The following is an 18,892-nucleotide window of genomic DNA, read 5'->3' as shown; positions in this document are numbered from 1 at the left end:
TATTGCCACTCTTCAGTTCAGTTTTCATTTCATAAAGCTTCGTCTCCAAGTCGGCTAAAGTCGGCTTTCAATTCGCGAACGCGCTTGAGATTTTCATACCATATATATACTATATACCATATTATTATCGTCGAAGCCTTCCTGAAGTCATCACGCACGTTACCCGAGTCTCCTCCATTCATCTACAGTGAATCCTTTGTCTTCTCTATTCACCTACAGTGAACCGATTTTTCGTGAATTAGAAGAGCAACTGGGAAGATATCTGGAAAGAGGACATAGGCATACAGGTAAATCGAAATAAAATATACAAATATAAAGGGCTTCTCGTGTCAAAGGAATTGTGTGCATTGTGTTTGGAACATCTTTCATATGAATCGATCAGAAAGCATCTTCTTCTTTCAACATAGCGTTATTGGATCGATATTTGACACATGATTTTGGGGTAATGGGTATGTTCTGCATCACATTATTAGTAGAATAATAATTAGTTTCTTTGGCTAGAAAGAAATGTCAAATATATGACAACAAATATATTTAATTAGTATAATCGGTCGTGAAGAATAGTTTATAGACATGATTTTATTCCGTTTGATTATTGTTTTATATTTTTTACTTTTACTTAAATAAAATATTGTGAAAAATTTGCAATTAAACCCGAGTACTAGTTATAGATCATTTAAAAAAATACTTCTTGGAGATTATTGGGTGTTATTATATCTAGTGAAAAAAAATAATAGAAATAATTTTTGCTTGCAATTTAATATTGCAATGCAAATAACATATAATTATAACTGATAATCGATAATAGTCTCGTAATCTAGTTGCAAATTGGATATATAAATTCAGAGTATTGCTTTACTACATTCAAAGTTATTTACAAATGAATAATTTAATTTAGATAAAAAAAAATAAAAATAAAATAAAAATAGAAGCATACATTTTTTGGCAAATACTTACAAATAATGCAAAATGTTCGTATAAGAGACATTTTAGATAAATATTAAAGATAGAAATGTAACATTAGACTATTTATACAATGGTGAAATTATTTATTTTAATCTTAGAAGTTAAAAAAATATTAATCAATTTAATTGTTTATACATTTTAAATATGCCACAACAATGTGCTTATTTTGCGGTTGTCATAATAATAAAGAGAAATTTGCGAATATAACTTAAGCATAAAAACTTTAGCATAAAATTATTTTTTTCCTCTTTATTAATTATTTAACATTTTTTCTCAAATTTTTTAAAAAAATTTTATTTTAATTGACACATCTTACGTTTGATTATTTATCAATATAATAAATTATATATTTTATTAAATATATCCAGTAAAAAGAAAACAAACACTGCTAAGAATTTAAAAAGGACAAAAAAAATATAAAAAAATTTCATAAAAGAAAATTTCATAAAAATTCATATATGCAATTTCATAAAAAATTTGAAACTAATGATTTACATTTAATGTCTTTATTTACATGTGCGCGTATATTCTAATACGCATTGCTTTAACCTTTTCAATCCTAGCGTACGTTATGTTCGTTTATGTACAGAATTAATTTTGAGCTATTAATTACAATTGCATAATAGGAAGTTATATTTTTCGATGATATAACGATAGCTCAATGCAGTGCTATAAAATTTCAACGAACGACGCGATTAAAAATTAAATCTTTGTTAAAAAATTAAGGGGGAAAAATATACGAGATATATTCTATATTTTCACTTTTGAAGGAATTTTAAACTTAATGAATGAAATTACGAAATGTATAGTATAACATATATAATGTTCCTTTCAGAATGAATTGTTTTCATATGCATGAGAGAAAAGGCTACATAGAAAATATCATTAATAAACCGTCAAAAAAGCAAGAGATATCCGGTGTATTATATAGGAAAATAGAAAAAGCTAAATTTATAAAAGAAAAAAAAAATATTACAAGATAATAAAAGCTTTTCAAAATAAACAATTTTCTTTTCAAGAATATATAAATTCCAGAACTTTCTAGTAAATAATAAAAATATTTATATCGATTGAGAGTCACGTAAAAGAAATACGCAATATCACCTAATAGAAAAGCATAGAATTGCAAATTAAAGCTTATATCTATATGTAATAATAATTTCAGTCTATGTTTGTTTGCAGATAATTTTTCGAATCGCAATAATGGTTCTACTCGCAAGTTTCGGTTTGCTAATTCTTGTCTATTATCTCGCGTATCTCATTTTTCCCTCCATTCTGGATTGTGATCTACTGCTCGCTTATAAGGAAATATTTGGCAATCCTGTTTGTAAGTACATCTATTTTTACATGGGTCTAAAAAGAAATTTTTCTTTGAGCGCCATAAATAAGATGAAATAAGCAAATAAGGCTCATTTGTATACACGATTCATGATGACAGAATTCGAGGCGAAGAGTTTTTACACACATTTATATAATATTTTATATTTTAAATTTATTACATATACATATATATATTAAAAAAAGTTTTATTATTAAAAAATATACAAAAAAAATTTAATTTTATTAATTTTTAATAAAAAAATATAAACAATTTATTATAATAATAATAACAATTAATATAAACAAGAAATATTAATATTAAAAAATGTATTAAAAATTATTTTTTATATAAAAAATAAAAGTATAAATGAATCTGTATTGATTTATTTTAATGTTTCAGCTTCGTTGAAAGGCAAAGTCGTATGGATAACAGGTGCGTCCAGTGGTATTGGAGAACACTTGGCTTACGTCCTGGCCAAAGCGGGCTGTAAATTAATTTTGTCCGCTCGGAGAGTCACCGAGTTAGAAAAAGTGAAGAGGAGATGTCTAGAAGGTAGCTTTTGACACATTCGTCCCGACAAATTGACGATTTTTTTAAGTTATAAGGTACACCACGATTATTGAGATATGCTGAAATTTTGATAAACGTTTCATTTCTTTTCAGAGAACAAATCCTTAGACGACGATGATGTGGAAGTGTATCCTCTGGATCTGCTTGATCAGGATTCGCACAAGATAGCCTTCCTACACGTAATCGACAAATTTGGCAAAGTACTTTCGCTTATTTATGATCGCGCGTTAATTCATGCGACTTGATAAAGTCTCATATACTTGTCACTTTTAATTTAATTATTTATTATTTTGTATTTCTATTATCTCTCTCTTTTATTTGATTCCTTAATTAAAAAGAGCCTTATATGCATCTGTATCTTTCAGTTGGATATACTCGTTAATAATGCCGGTCGCAGTCAAAGAGCACAATGGGAGAACATTGAGATGACGGTCGACAGGGAGATGTTCGACTTGAATGTGTTCTCCTGCGTATCCTTGAGTAGATTAGCGATTAAGCACTTTTTACAGACAGGTAAAGGTCAAATCGTAGTTAATTCGAGCGTCTTGGGATTTGTACCATCAATCAGATCGGGAACCTATTGTGGCGCAAAGCACGCATTGCACGTAAATAAATACCTTTTGAATACTGTATACAATAATTTTTTTTTTCCGAATGCAATAATTCGTTTCACTTCAAATGTGTTAAATTATTCGCAGGGTTATTTCAAATCGTTGAGGATGGACTGCTATGATAATAACATCGACGTGACGATTGTTTCCCCAGGTCCGGTGCAGACCAATATTCAAGCGGAGAATTTCACAGAGAAATCTGGCGAGGTATGTAAAATACATCTCGAGATTTATACAGAGTGTATCCTATAAGCAACTTGAGATACAAAATTATATTACGATGGCGCAACTGTATAAAAAATAATTACATATAAAATTCACAATTTTATTTAGTGTTTTTCTGAAACTATTTTAGCGAAATAACGCACTTGACTCTCTCGAATCAGTTTCATAAAACGCTCATCTGTATACTCTGTATGTTAATTGATTACAAAATTTACATATACACATCTAAATCCAATTGCTGTAAATTGCTAATAAATTTTTATTTGTTTAGAAATACGGAATAAACACGGAAGTACACAAGTCCAAAGTTACCGCGGAACGTTGCGCACATTTAATGGGAGTAGCGATTGCGAATAAGCTGGATGAAGTATGGATCGCCAAACCGACCGCGTTACGAATGATTTACATATCTTATTGTTTCCCGAATTTCGCAGCATGGTATATATATTTACCTTTTATTTAATTCTTGCATGTTACATATATAATTACGGTGAACAAAAAATTCGTTCGGTCTCTTCTTTACAGCTTTTGAGTTCTGTTCTTTACATTAACGTTTGTTCAACAAAATTTAGCTAAAAATTTTATTTTTATCTAATTTTATGTGTCGTATAATATATAAAGCATTGAAGAGAAGTAGAATATGCAAAATCTAGAATACATAGCATAATTATAAATAGAGTTCTCTCTATTGCAATTAAAGATTACTTAAAGTAAACTTACAGTAAGAAAATTTGAATTAGAAGACCGAAACCGAATGAATCTTTCGATCGATTTTTATATTATTGCGTTACTTAATTGTTTTGTATTTTCATAAAGGGTCATGATGCAGACTCTGGTCTCAAAATATCTGATGAAACTACGAGAAGGTGTCTAGTTAGAACTGACTACTTTTGTTATTTATTATATTTATTAACGAATGATAATTTGTTTTTTTTTGTTTACTATTTTTACTGTTTTGCCAAAGTTCTTTTTACATGAGACATATAAGGATATATGCTAGAATGTATAAATGTATAAATGTATTAATATTTTTTGCGATTTTATTAAATGTTTATTTTTTACATTACATTATTCTCACAATAATATATATTCTTATATCAGGAAAAGAAATGCATTCGATCTGCTGTTTTTTGTACATAACAATATATTTGTTTAATCGCGAATTAAATTGCTAGATTTATGTCGATTCTTCAAAATTCATTGCTTCTCGAGCTTTCTTTCCTCTCAGGACAGCTTCCTTGAATAATGAACAGTAGAGCTCTATAGCGCACGGAGAGTCGTCGTTTCCGGGCACGGGATACGTTATAAGATTCGGATTGCAATTCGTATCGACTATACCGACACTGGGTATGCACATCTTCGCCGAATGTCTAACAGCCGGATGTTCAGCCAATACTGTGTCGAGGGTACTGAGAAAGATGCAGAGATCTGGCAGTCGCGTCATGGCCTTAAACTGGTTCTTTGAATTCGGAAACAGTCCTAATCGCCAGTATCTCGTATGCGAAAACTCTTTGCACTCCTTGGCTGTTTTGTCCACTATATACGTAGTCTGGGGATTTCGCGAGATGAACAGAATTATACCGCCTCTGAAGGCGACGTGAGCGATGAAGTTCAATGCTTGTCTGAGTAATTCAGCAGTTTGATCTAAATCGATTATTAAGTGTCCTAGCCGAGAACCAAATATAAATGTCTCCATGTGTTCGTTCAACGAGGTATCCTTGTGGCCGCAGTGTACCCTCGCATCATATAGGTCCTTCACGGTGAATAATTTATGAACTTGGAAGAAGTCTGGATGTGTCAGTGGATCTAACGTTTTGGCCACTGGATTTTCTGAAATATTGAACGAATCTATATATATATACATATATATATAAAGATAAAGCAGTGTCAGATTACATATATTATTTCTGAGTAAAAATGATTTATACGATATATAAAGATACATATATATGTTTCTAACTCTTAGAAACAATATGGGCAGAAAAATACAATACTATAGCAATAATATTTTTACAAACCGGCTTCTTCCACATTTGGTTGAGTCTGAGTTGATAATTGACATCGGCGAAGATAGGAATTACAGATGACAGGTCGTAAACATTGCCAATCTCTCGAAACTGCGAGCAGAAAAATGTTTTACTAAATATATACAATATATATATATTTTTTTTAATTAACAATTTCACATTATATTTATGCAAAATATAATATTTACGGTTGGAAAATGTTTTCCTCGCAAATAAAGACATTCTATTGAACTTGTGCATGTTGTATCTTAATTTTATTTAATTTATATAATACAGGAGAGAGTTAAACAACAAAGAGCAGATTTGCTAGGTTATTTTACAAAATTATGTGGTTTGATTTGAAACAAGGATGATAAAATACACAGAGGAGAATATTCCAAATTTAACCGAACCGCCTAGTGAAATAATTCATAATTACGTCGTAAGAGGCGCTGTCATCGATAATAACTAGAGTACAAATCGCAAAAATGCTTCTGGCGGGTTAAAGGTCATTACAGAAAGAAAATTTAAATAGATAACAAATCGTCAACGTACAAAAATAGGTAAGAAATTCGTTATCTTTGATTAATTTTAAGTAAATTTTAATTTATAGGCTTGTGTTATTTAATATAATAAAAATTAATAAGTATTAGTATTTTCCTTTTTCATTTTTACCATCAGAATACCAGCCTACAAACCTTTTGGTATAATACACGTAATTTAATTGTGCGCAAATTTTTTAATTTGATAAACGTAAAATAAGGAAGCGTCGCACAGGGTCCGCGTCAAAAAAGTATCAATTTCTAATATTTTAAAACGAGCCAAAAATTCATCGATTATACATTTTAATAGTACATTGATTACAGAATCTTTTGGTACCAAGCAGACAACAGCGTACAAACTTTTTCATTTTCTAAACATAAATTAAGGATGCGTCGCATAGGGTCAGCGGCATAAATGTATCAATTTCTAATATTTTAAGACGAGCCAAAAATTCAACGATTATACATTTTAATAGTACATTGATTACAGAATCTTATGGTACCAAGCAGACAACAGCGTACAAATTTTTTAACTTGATATACATAAAATAAGATTGCGTTGCATGGGGTCAGCGGTAAAAAAGTATCGATTTCTAATATTATAAGACGAGCCAAAAATTCATCGATTATACATTTTAATAGTACATTGATTACAGAATCTTTTGGTACCATGCAGACACCAGCTTACAAATTTTTTAATATGATATACATAAAATAAGGATGTGTCGCATAGGGTCAGCGGTAAAAAGTATCGATTTCCAATATTTTAAGACGAGCCAAAAATTCATCGATTATACATTTTAATAGTACATTGATTACAGAATCTTTTCGTACCATGCAGACACCAGCGTACAAATTTTTTAATAAGATGAACATAAAATAAGGATGCGTCGCACAGGGTCCGCGTCAAAAAAGTATCGATTTCTAATATTTTAAGACGAGCCAAAATTTCATCGATTATACATTTTAATAGTACAATGATTACAGAATCTTTTGGTACCAAGCAGACAACAGCGTACAAATTTTTTAACTTGATATACATAAAATAAGGATGCGTCGCACAGGGTCCGCGTCAAAAAAGTATCGATTTCTAATATTTTAAGACGAGCCAAAAATTCAACGATTATACATTTTAATAGTACATTGATTACAGAATCTTTTGGTACCAAGCAGACAACAGCGTACAAACTTTTTCATTTTCTATACATAAATTAAGGATGCGTCGCATAGGGTCAGCGGCATAAATGTATCGATTTCTAATATTTTAAGACGAGCCAAAAATTCAACGATTATACATTTTAATAGTACATTGATTACAGAATCTTTTGGTACCATGCAGACACCAGCGTACAAATTTATTAACCTGATATACATAAAATAAGTATGCGTCGCATAGGGTCAGCGGCATAAATGTATCAATTTCTAATATTTTAAGACGAGCCAAAAATTCAACGATTATTCATTTTAATAGTACATTGATTACAGAATCTTTTCGTACCATGCAGACACCAGCGTACAAATTTTTTAATACGATAAACATAAAATAAGGATGCGTCGCACAGGGTCCGCGTCAAAAAAGCATCAATTTCTAATATTTTAAGACGAGCCAAAAATTTATCGATTATACATTTTAATAGTACATTGATTACAGAATCATTTGGTACCAAACAGACACCAGCGTACAAATTTTTTAACTTGATATACATAAAATAAGGTTGCGTCGCATAGGGTCAGCGGTAAAAAGTATCGATTTCCAATATTTTAAGACGAGCCAAAAATTCATCGATTATACATTTTAATAGTACATTGATTACAGAATCTTTTGGTACCATGCAGAAAACAGCGTACAAATTTTTTAACTTGATATACATAAAATAATATTGCGTCGCATGGGGTCAGCGGTAAAAAAGTATCGATTTCTAATATTATAAGACGAGCCAAAAATTCATAGATTATACATTTTAATAGTACATTGATTACAGAATCTTTTGGTACCATGCAGACACCAGCTTACAAATTTTTTAATATGATATACATAAAATAAGGATGTGTCGCATAGGGTCAGCGGTAAAAAGTATCAATTTCCAATATTTTAAGACGAGCCAAAAAATCATCGATTATACATTTTAATAGTACATTGATTACAGAATCTTTTCGTACCATGCAGACACCAGCGTACAAATTTTTTAATACGATAAACATAAAATAAGGATGCGTCGCACAGGGTCCGCGTCAAAAAAGCATCAATTTCTAATATTTTAAGACGAGCCAAAAATTCATCGATTATACATTTTAATAGTACAATAATTACAGAATCATTTGGTACCAAACAGACACCAGCGTACAAATTTTTTAACTTGATATACATAAAATAAGGTTGCGTCGCATAGGGTCAGCGGTAAAAAGTATCGATTTCCAATATTTTAAGACGAGCCAAAAATTCATCGATTATACATTTTAATAGTACATTGATTACAGAATCTTTTGGTACCATGCAGACACCAGCGTACAAATTTTTTAATAAGATGAACATAAAATAAGGATGCGTCGCACAGGGTCCGCGTCAAAAAAGTATCGATTTCTAATATTTTAAGACGAGCCAAAATTTCATCGATTATACATTTTAATAGTACAATGATTACAGAATCTTTTGGTACCAAGCAGACAACAGCGTACAAACTTTTTCATTTGCTATACATAAAATAAGGATGCGTCGCACAGGGTCCGCGTCAAAAAAGTATCGATTTCTAATATTTTAAGACGAGCCAAAAATTCAACGATTATACATTTTAATAGTACATTGATTACAGAATCTTTTGGTACCAAGCAGACAACAGCGTACAAACTTTTTCATTTTCTATACATAAATTAAGGATGCGTCGCATAGGGTCAGCGGCATAAATGTATCAATTTCTAATATTTTAAGACGAGCCAAAAATTCAACGATTATACATTTTAATAGTACATTGATTACAGAATCTTTTGGTACCATGCAGACACCAGCGTACAAATTTATTAACCTGATATACATAAAATAAGTATGCGTCGCATAGGGTCAGCGGCATAAATGTATCAATTTCTAATATTTTAAGACGAGCCAAAAATTCAACGATTATTCATTTTAATAGTACATTGATTACAGAATATTTTGGTACCAAGCAGACACCAGCGTCCAATTTTTTAACTTGATATTCATAAAATAAGGTTGCGTCGCATAAGGTCAGCGGTAAAAAAGTATCGATTTCCAATATTTTAAGACGAGCCAAAAATTCATCGATTATACATTTTAATAGTACATTGATTACAGAATCTTTTGGTACCAAGCAGAAAACAGCGTACAAATTTTTTAACTTGATATACATAAAATAATATTGCGTCGCATGGGGTCAGCGGTAAAAAAGTATCGATTTCTAATATTATAAGACGAGCCAAAAATTCATAGATTATACATTTTAATAGTACATTGATTACAGAATCTTTTGGTACCATGCAGACACCAGCTTACAAATTTTTTAATATGATATACATAAAATAAGGATGTGTCGCATAGGGTCAGCGGTAAAAAGTATCAATTTCCAATATTTTAAGACGAGCCAAAAAATCATCGATTATACATTTTAATAGTACATTGATTACAGAATCTTTTCGTACCATGCAGACACCAGCGTACAAATTTTTTAATACGATAAACATAAAATAAGGATGCGTCGCACAGGGTCCGCGTCAAAAAAGCATCAATTTCTAATATTTTAAGACGAGCCAAAAATTCATCGATTATACATTTTAATAGTACAATAATTACAGAATCATTTGGTACCAAACAGACACCAGCGTACAAATTTTTTAACTTGATATACATAAAATAAGGTTGCGTCGCATAGGGTCAGCGGTAAAAAGTATCGATTTCCAATATTTTAAGACGAGCCAAAAATTCATCGATTATACATTTTAATAGTACATTGATTACAGAATCTTTTGGTACCATGCAGACACCAGCGTACAAATTTTTTAATAAGATGAACATAAAATAAGGATGCGTCGCACAGGGTCCGCGTCAAAAAAGTATCGATTTCTAATATTTTAAGACGAGCCAAAATTTCATCGATTATACATTTTAATAGTACAATGATTACAGAATCTTTTGGTACCAAGCAGACAACAGCGTACAAACTTTTTCATTTGCTATACATAAAATAAGGATGCGTCGCACAGGGTCCGCGTCAAAAAAGTATCGATTTCTAATATTTTAAGACGAGCCAAAAATTCAACGATTATACATTTTAATAGTACATTGATTACAGAATCTTTTGGTACCAAGCAGACAACAGCGTACAAACTTTTTCATTTTCTATACATAAATTAAGGATGCGTCGCATAGGGTCAGCGGCATAAATGTATCAATTTCTAATATTTTAAGACGAGCCAAAAATTCAACGATTATACATTTTAATAGTACATTGATTACAGAATCTTTTGGTACCATGCAGACACCAGCGTACAAATTTATTAACCTGATATACATAAAATAAGTATGCGTCGCATAGGGTCAGCGGCATAAATGTATCAATTTCTAATATTTTAAGACGAGCCAAAAATTCAACGATTATTCATTTTAATAGTACATTGATTACAGAATCTTTTCGTACCATGCAGACACCAGCGTACAAATTTTTTAATACGATAAACATAAAATAAGGATGCGTCGCACAGGGTCCGCGTCAAAAAAGCATCAATTTCTAATATTTTAAGACGAGCCAAAAATTTATCGATTATACATTTTAATAGTACATTGATTACAGAATCATTTGGTACCAAACAGACACCAGCGTACAAATTTTTTAACTTGATATACATAAAATAAGGTTGCGTCGCATAGGGTCAGCTGTAAAAAGTATCGATTTCCAATATTTTAAGACGAGCCAAAAATTCATCGATTATACATTTTAATAGTACATTGATTACAGAATCTTTTGGTACCAAGCAGAAAACAGCGTACAAATTTTTTAACTTGATATACATAAAATAATATTGCGTCGCATGGGGTCAGCGGTAAAAAAGTATCGATTTCTAATATTATAAGACGAGCCAAAAATTCATAGATTATACATTTTAATAGTACATTGATTACAGAATCTTTTGGTACCATGCAGACACCAGCTTACAAATTTTTTAATATGATATACATAAAATAAGGATGTGTCGCATAGGGTCAGCGGTAAAAAGTATCAATTTCCAATATTTTAAGACGAGCCAAAAAATCATCGATTATACATTTTAATAGTACATTGATTACAGAATCTTTTCGTACCATGCAGACACCAGCGTACAAATTTTTTAATACGATAAACATAAAATAAGGATGCGTCGCACAGGGTCCGCGTCAAAAAAGCATCAATTTCTAATATTTTAAGACGAGCCAAAAATTCATCGATTATACATTTTAATAGTACAATAATTACAGAATCATTTGGTACCAAACAGACACCAGCGTACAAATTTTTTAACTTGATATACATAAAATAAGGTTGCGTCGCATAGGGTCAGCGGTAAAAAGTATCGATTTCCAATATTTTAAGACGAGCCAAAAATTCATCGATTATACATTTTAATAGTACATTGATTACAGAATCTTTTGGTACCATGCAGACACCAGCGTACAAATTTTTTAATAAGATGAACATAAAATAAGGATGCGTCGCACAGGGTCCGCGTCAAAAAAGTATCGATTTCTAATATTTTAAGACGAGCCAAAATTTCATCGATTATACATTTTAATAGTACAATGATTACAGAATCTTTTGGTACCAAGCAGACAACAGCGTACAAACTTTTTCATTTGCTATACATAAAATAAGGATGCGTCGCACAGGGTCCGCGTCAAAAAAGTATCGATTTCTAATATTTTAAGACGAGCCAAAAATTCAACGATTATACATTTTAATAGTACATTGATTACAGAATCTTTTGGTACCAAGCAGACAACAGCGTACAAACTTTTTCATTTTCTATACATAAATTAAGGATGCGTCGCATAGGGTCAGCGGCATAAATGTATCAATTTCTAATATTTTAAGACGAGCCAAAAATTCAACGATTATACATTTTAATAGTACATTGATTACAGAATCTTTTGGTACCATGCAGACACCAGCGTACAAATTTATTAACCTGATATACATAAAATAAGTATGCGTCGCATAGGGTCAGCGGCATAAATGTATCAATTTCTAATATTTTAAGACGAGCCAAAAATTCAACGATTATTCATTTTAATAGTACATTGATTACAGAATATTTTGGTACCAAGCAGACACCAGCGTCCAATTTTTTAACTTGATATTCATAAAATAAGGTTGCGTCGCATAAGGTCAGCGGTAAAAAAGTATCGATTTCCAATATTTTAAGACGAGCCAAAAATTCATCGATTATACATTTTAATAGTACATTGATTACAGAATCTTTTCGTACCATGCAGACACCAGCGTACAAATTTTTTAACCTGATATACATAAAATAAGGATGCGTCGCACAGGATCCGCGTCAAAAAAGTATCAATTTCCAATATTTTAAGACGAGCCAAAAATTCATCTATTATACATTTTAATAGTACATTGATTACAGAATCTTTTGATACCAAGCAGACAACAGCGTACAAATTTTTTAACTTGATATACATAAAATAAGATTGCGTCGCATGGGGTCAGCGGTAAAAAAGTATCGCTTTCCAATATTTTAAGACGAGCCAAAAATTCATCGATTATACATTTTAATAGTACATTGATTACAGAATCTTTTGGTACCATGCAGACACCAGCGTACAAATTTTTTAATACGATAAACATAAAATAAAGATGCGTCGCACAGGGTCCGCGTCAAAAAAGCATCAATTTCTAATATTTTAAGACGAGCCAAAAATTCATCGATTATACATTTTAATAGTACAATAATTACAGAATCATTTGGTACCAAACAGACACCAGCGTACAAATTTTTTAACTTGATATACTTAAAATATGGTTGCGTCGCATTGGGTCAGCGGTAAAAAGTATCGATTTCCAATATTTTAAGACGAGCCAAAAATTCATCGATTATACATTTTAATAGTACATTGATTACAGAATATTTTGGTACCAAGCAGACAACAGCGTACAAATTTTTTAACTTGATATACATAAAATAAGATTGCGTCGCATGGGGTCAGCGGTAAAAAAGTATCGATTTCTAATATTTTAAGACGAGCCAAAAATTCATCGATTATACATTTTAATAGTACATTGATTATAGAATCTTTTGGTACCATGCAGACACCAGCGTACAAATTTTTTAATACGATAAACATAAAATAAGGATGCGTCGCACAGGGTCCGCGTCAAAAAAGTATCGATTTCTAATATTTTAAGACGAGCCAAAATTTCATCGATTATACATTTTAATAGTACATTGATTACAGAATCTTTTGGTACCAAGCAGACAACAGCGTACAGACTTTTTCATTTGCTATACATAAATTAAGGATGCGTCGCATAGGGTCAGCGGCATAAATGTATCAATTTCTAATATTTTAAGACGAGCCAAAAATTCATCAATTATATATTTTAATAGTACATTGATTACAGAATATTTTGGTACCAAGCAGACAACAGCGTACAAATTTTTTAACTTTATATACATAAAATAATGTTGCGTCGCATAGGGTCAGCGGTAAAAAGTATCAATTTTTAATATTTTAAGACGAGTCAAGAATTCATCGATTATACATTTTAATAGTACATTGATTACAGAATCTTTTGGTACCAAGCAGACAACAGCGTACAAACTTTTTAATTTGCTATACATAAATTAAGGATGCGTCGCATAGATTCAGCGGCAAAAAAGTATCGATTTCTAATATTTAAAGACGAGCCAAAAATTCATCGATTATACATTTTAATAGTACATTGATTACAGAATTATTTGGTACCAACCAGACACCAGCGTACAAATTTTTTAATTTGATAAACGAAAATTAGCATGCGTCGCACAGGGTCCGCGTCAAAAAAGTATCAATTTCTAATATTTTAAGACGAGCCAAAAATTCATCGATTATACATTTTAATAGTACATTGATTACAGAATTATTTGGTACCAACCAGACACCAGCGTACAAATTTTTTAATTTTATAAACATAAAATAAGGATGCGTCGCACAGGGTCCGCGTCAAGAAAGTATCAATTTCTAATATTTTAAGACGAGCCAAAAATTCATCGATTATACATTTTAATAGTACATTGATTACAGAATCATTTGGTACCAAGCAGACAACAGCGTACAAATTTTTTAACTTTATATACATAAAATAAGGTTGCGTCGCATAGGGTCAGCGGCATAAATGTATCAATTTCTAATATTTTAAGACGAGCCAAAAATTCATCGATTATACATTTTAATAGTACATTGATTACAGAATCTTTTGGTACCAAGCAGACACCAGCGTCCAATTTTTTAACTTGATATTCATAAAATAAGGTTGCGTCGCATAAGGTCAGCGGTAAAAAAGTATCGATTTCCAATATTTTGAGACGAGCCAAAAATTCATCGATTATACATTTTAATAGTACATTGATTACAGAATCTTTTCGTACCATGCAGACACCAGCGTACAAATTTTTTAACCTGATATACATAAAATAAGTATGCGTCGCATAGGGTCAGCGGTAAAAAGTATCGATTTCCAATATTTTAAGACGTGCCAAAAATTCATCGATTATACATTTTAATAGTACATTGATTACAGAATCTTTTCGTTCCATGCAGACACCAGCGTACAAATTTTTTAATACGATAAACATAAAATAAGGATGCGTCGCACAGGATCCGCGTCAAAAAAGTATCAATTTCTAATATTTTAAGACGAGCCAAAAATTCATCGATTATACATTTTAATAGTACAATAATTACAGAATCATTTGGTACCAAACAGACACCAGCGTACAAATTTTTTAACTTGATATACATAAAACAAGGTTGCGTCGCATAGGGTCACCGGTAAAAAGTATCGATTTCCAATATTTTAAGACGAGCCAAAAATTCATCTATTATACATTTTAATAGTACATTGATTACAGAATCTTTTGATACCAAGCAGACAACAGCGTACAAATTTTTTAACTTGATATACATAAAATAAGATTGCGTCGCATGGGGTCAGCGGTAAAAAAGTATCGCTTTCCAATATTTTAAGACGAGCCAAAAATTCATCGATTATACATTTTAATAGTACATTGATTACAGAATCTTTTGGTACCATGCAGACACCAGCGTACAAATTTTTTAATACGATAAACATAAAATATAGATGCGTCGCACAGGGTCCGCGTCAAAAAAGTATCCATTTCTAATATTATAAGACGAGCCAAAAATTCATCGATTATACATTTTAATAGTACAATAATTACAGAATCATTTGGTACCAAACAGACACCAGCGTACAAATTTTTTAACTTGATATACTTAAAATATGGTTGCGTCGCATTGGGTCAGCGGTAAAAAGTATCGATTTCCAATATTTTAAGACGAGCCAAAAATTCATCGATTATACATTTTAATAGTACATTGATTACAGAATCTTTTGGTACCAAGCAGACAACAGCGTACAAATTTTTTAACTTGATATACATAAAATAAGATTGCGTCGCATGGGGTCAGCGGTAAAAAAGTATCGATTTCTAATATTTTAAGACGAGCCAAAAATTCATCGATTATACATTTTAATAGTACATTGATTATAGAATCTTTTGGTACCATGCAGACACCAGCGTACAAATTTTTTAATACGATAAACTTAAAATAAGGATGCGTCGCACAGGGTCCGCGTCAAAAAAGTATCGATTTCTAATATTTGAAGACGAGCCAAAATTTCATCGATTATACATTTTAATAGTACATTGATTACAGAATCTTTTGGTACCAAGCAGACAACAGCGTACAGACTTTTTCATTTGCTATACATAAATTAAGGATGCGTCGCATAGGGTCAGCGGCATAAATGTATCAATTTCTAATATTTTAAGACGAGCCAAAAATTCATCAATTATATATTTTAATAGTACATTGATTACAGAATATTTTGGTACCAAGCAGACAACAGCGTACAAATTTTTTAACTTTATATACATAAAATAAGGTTGCGTCGCATAGGGTCAGCGGTAAAAAGTATCAATTTTTAATATTTTAAGACGAGTCAAGAATTCATCGATTATACATTTTAATAGTACATTGATTACAGAATCTTTTGGTACCAAGCAGACAACAGCGTACAAACTTTTTAATTTGCTATACATAAATTAAGGATGCGTCGCATAGATTCAGCGGCAAAAAAGTATCGATTTCTAATATTTAAAGACGAGCCAAAAATTCATCGATTATACATTTTAATAGTACATTGATTACAAAATTATTTGGTACCAACCAGACACCAGCGTACAAATTATTTAATTTGATAAACGAAAATTAGCATGCGTCGCACAGGGTCCGCGTCAAAAAAGTATCAATTTCTAATATTTTAAGACGAGCCAAAAATTCATCGATTATACATTTTAATAGTACATTGATTACAGAATTATTTGGTACCAACCAGACACCAGCGTACAAATTTTTTAATTTTATAAACATAAAATAAGGATGCGTCGCACAGGGTCCGCGTCAAGAAAGTATCAATTTCTAATATTTTAAGACGAGCCAAAAATTCATCGATTATACATTTTAATAGTACATTGATTACAGAATCATTTGGTACCAAACAGACACCAGCGTACAAATTTTTTAACTTTATATACATAAAATAAGGTTGCGTCGCATAGGGTCAGCGGTAAAAAGTATCAATTTTTAATATTTTAAGACGAGTCAAGAATTCATCGATTATACATTTTAATAGTACATTGATTACAGAATCTTTTGGTACCAAGCAGACAACAGCGTACAAACTTTTTAATTTGCTATACATAAATTAAGGATGCGTCGCATAGATTCAGCGGCAAAAAAGTATCGATTTCTAATATTTAAAGACGAGCCAAAAATTCATCGATTATACATTTTAATAGTACATTGATTACAGAATTATTTGGTACCAACCAGACACCAGCGTACAAATTTTTTAATTTGATAAACGAAAATTAGCATGCGTCGCACAGGGTCCGCGTCAAAAAAGTATCAAATTCTAATATTTTAAGACGAGCCAAAAATTCATCGATTATACATTTTAATAGTACATTGATTACAGAATTATTTGGTACCAACCAGACACCAGCGTACAAATTTTTTAATTTTATAAACATAAAATAAGGATGCGTCGCACAGGGTCCGCGTCAAGAAAGTATCAATTTCTAATATTTTAAGATGAGCCAAAAATTCATCGATTATACATTTTAATAGTACATTGATTACAGAATCATTTGGTACCAAACAGACACCAGCGTACAAATGTTTTAACTTGATATACATAGAATAATATTGCGTCGCATAGGGTCAACTGTAAAAAAGTATCGATTTCTAATATTTTAAGGCGAGCCAAAAATTCATCGTATATATATTTCAATAGTGTCTTGTTTGCAGATTATCTTTGTACCATAAGCATACCAGCGTACTACCTTTTTGGTCTATTATACGTTATATAAATCTGCGCCGTATGGGATTTGCGGCTTAAAAATTTTAATTTTCGATATTTCAAAACGTGCAAAAAATTAATCTTATATACATTTTAATAGTATATTGTCTGCACATTATTACGAATTATGCGTGACTGCATGCATATATCGCGATAATATATGTCGAAACTCATTTCTACTGCGTATTCGGAATTCGAATTATATCAAGATTATCGAAAAGTGTCGGACGAAATATATTTGTGACTTTAATTAAGAAAATAATTTTTGTTTTAAAAATTATATCTACGAAACCTTAATTGTAAATTTGTATTCATGTCTCACTTCTATTCTTAACTTAATAAATATACTACTTCTTAATTAAATAAATATATTAGAAAATATTAATATAGTAAGGTAATTAAATTTTAAAATAGTAATATGTTATAAAAATTAAAATAGCAATATATTATAAATAATATGTTGTAATATCTTATCCTCGATTAATATTTTTGTTACAGAAATCAGCTGATTAAAACGTTAATTTGCTAATACATTTTTAAAATAAGAATATGTTATAACATTTAAAATAATATGTTTTAAATAATGTAATATATAATTCCTTAAACTCGATTAATATTTATAACAGCTATCAGCTGATTTCTGTCATAAAATATTAATCGTGATGAAGGAATTATATATTATTTTAATTTTTATAACATATTTTTATTTTAAAATTTAATTGGCAATGTAATGCTTTAATCATCTGATTTCTGTAAAAAAATATTAATGAAGTTTAAACAAACTTTATATAAATACATCATACTTTTTTTAATAAAATCGAGGAATGGCATAACGCGCGCTTGTGTTATTCTAGTCTTTTTCTAAAAAAGACATATTAAGTCGATTCTCGCAAGTATTGTTGCCTCTTGTCCGCGAAAATATTAATCAAAATTTAAAGTATTATAACATATTATTTAAAACCTATCATTATTTTATTTAATTTTATTTTGGACTAACTGTCAAACTGCT

General features: G+C 30.6%; 2 protein-coding genes across 2 annotated transcripts; one reads left to right on the top strand and one right to left on the bottom strand.

The window, feature by feature from the left end:
- Positions 1-2: 2 nt before the first annotated feature.
- LOC145945196 (dehydrogenase/reductase SDR family member 7-like) lies at positions 3-4,759 on the top strand. Its single transcript, XM_083054033.1, has 8 exons — positions 3-287; positions 2,149-2,293; positions 2,687-2,839; positions 2,951-3,057; positions 3,223-3,462; positions 3,556-3,675; positions 3,965-4,131; positions 4,510-4,759. Exons 2-8 carry the CDS (start codon positions 2,170-2,172, stop codon positions 4,565-4,567), a joined length of 969 nt encoding a protein of 322 aa, XP_082910159.1. The 5' UTR covers positions 3-287; positions 2,149-2,169; the 3' UTR covers positions 4,568-4,759.
- On the bottom strand, positions 4,716-6,068 carry LOC145945197 (small ribosomal subunit protein uS2m-like). Its single transcript, XM_083054034.1, has 3 exons — positions 5,909-6,068; positions 5,712-5,810; positions 4,716-5,523 (listed from the first exon to the last, which is right to left on the bottom strand). Exons 1-3 carry the CDS (start codon positions 5,958-5,960, stop codon positions 4,871-4,873), a joined length of 804 nt encoding a protein of 267 aa, XP_082910160.1. The 5' UTR covers positions 5,961-6,068; the 3' UTR covers positions 4,716-4,870.
- Between the last annotated feature and the right edge of the window lie 12,824 nt (positions 6,069-18,892).

Source organism: Prenolepis imparis, unplaced genomic scaffold (genome assembly GCF_030444845.1).
Source record: "Prenolepis imparis isolate NDT839.2.m4 unplaced genomic scaffold, iyPreImpa1.0 SCAF_14, whole genome shotgun sequence".
NCBI lineage: Eukaryota > Metazoa > Arthropoda > Insecta > Hymenoptera > Formicidae > Prenolepis > Prenolepis imparis.
Note: the sequence above shows the minus strand (reverse complement) of the source record. Positions and strands in the feature narration are given on the sequence as shown.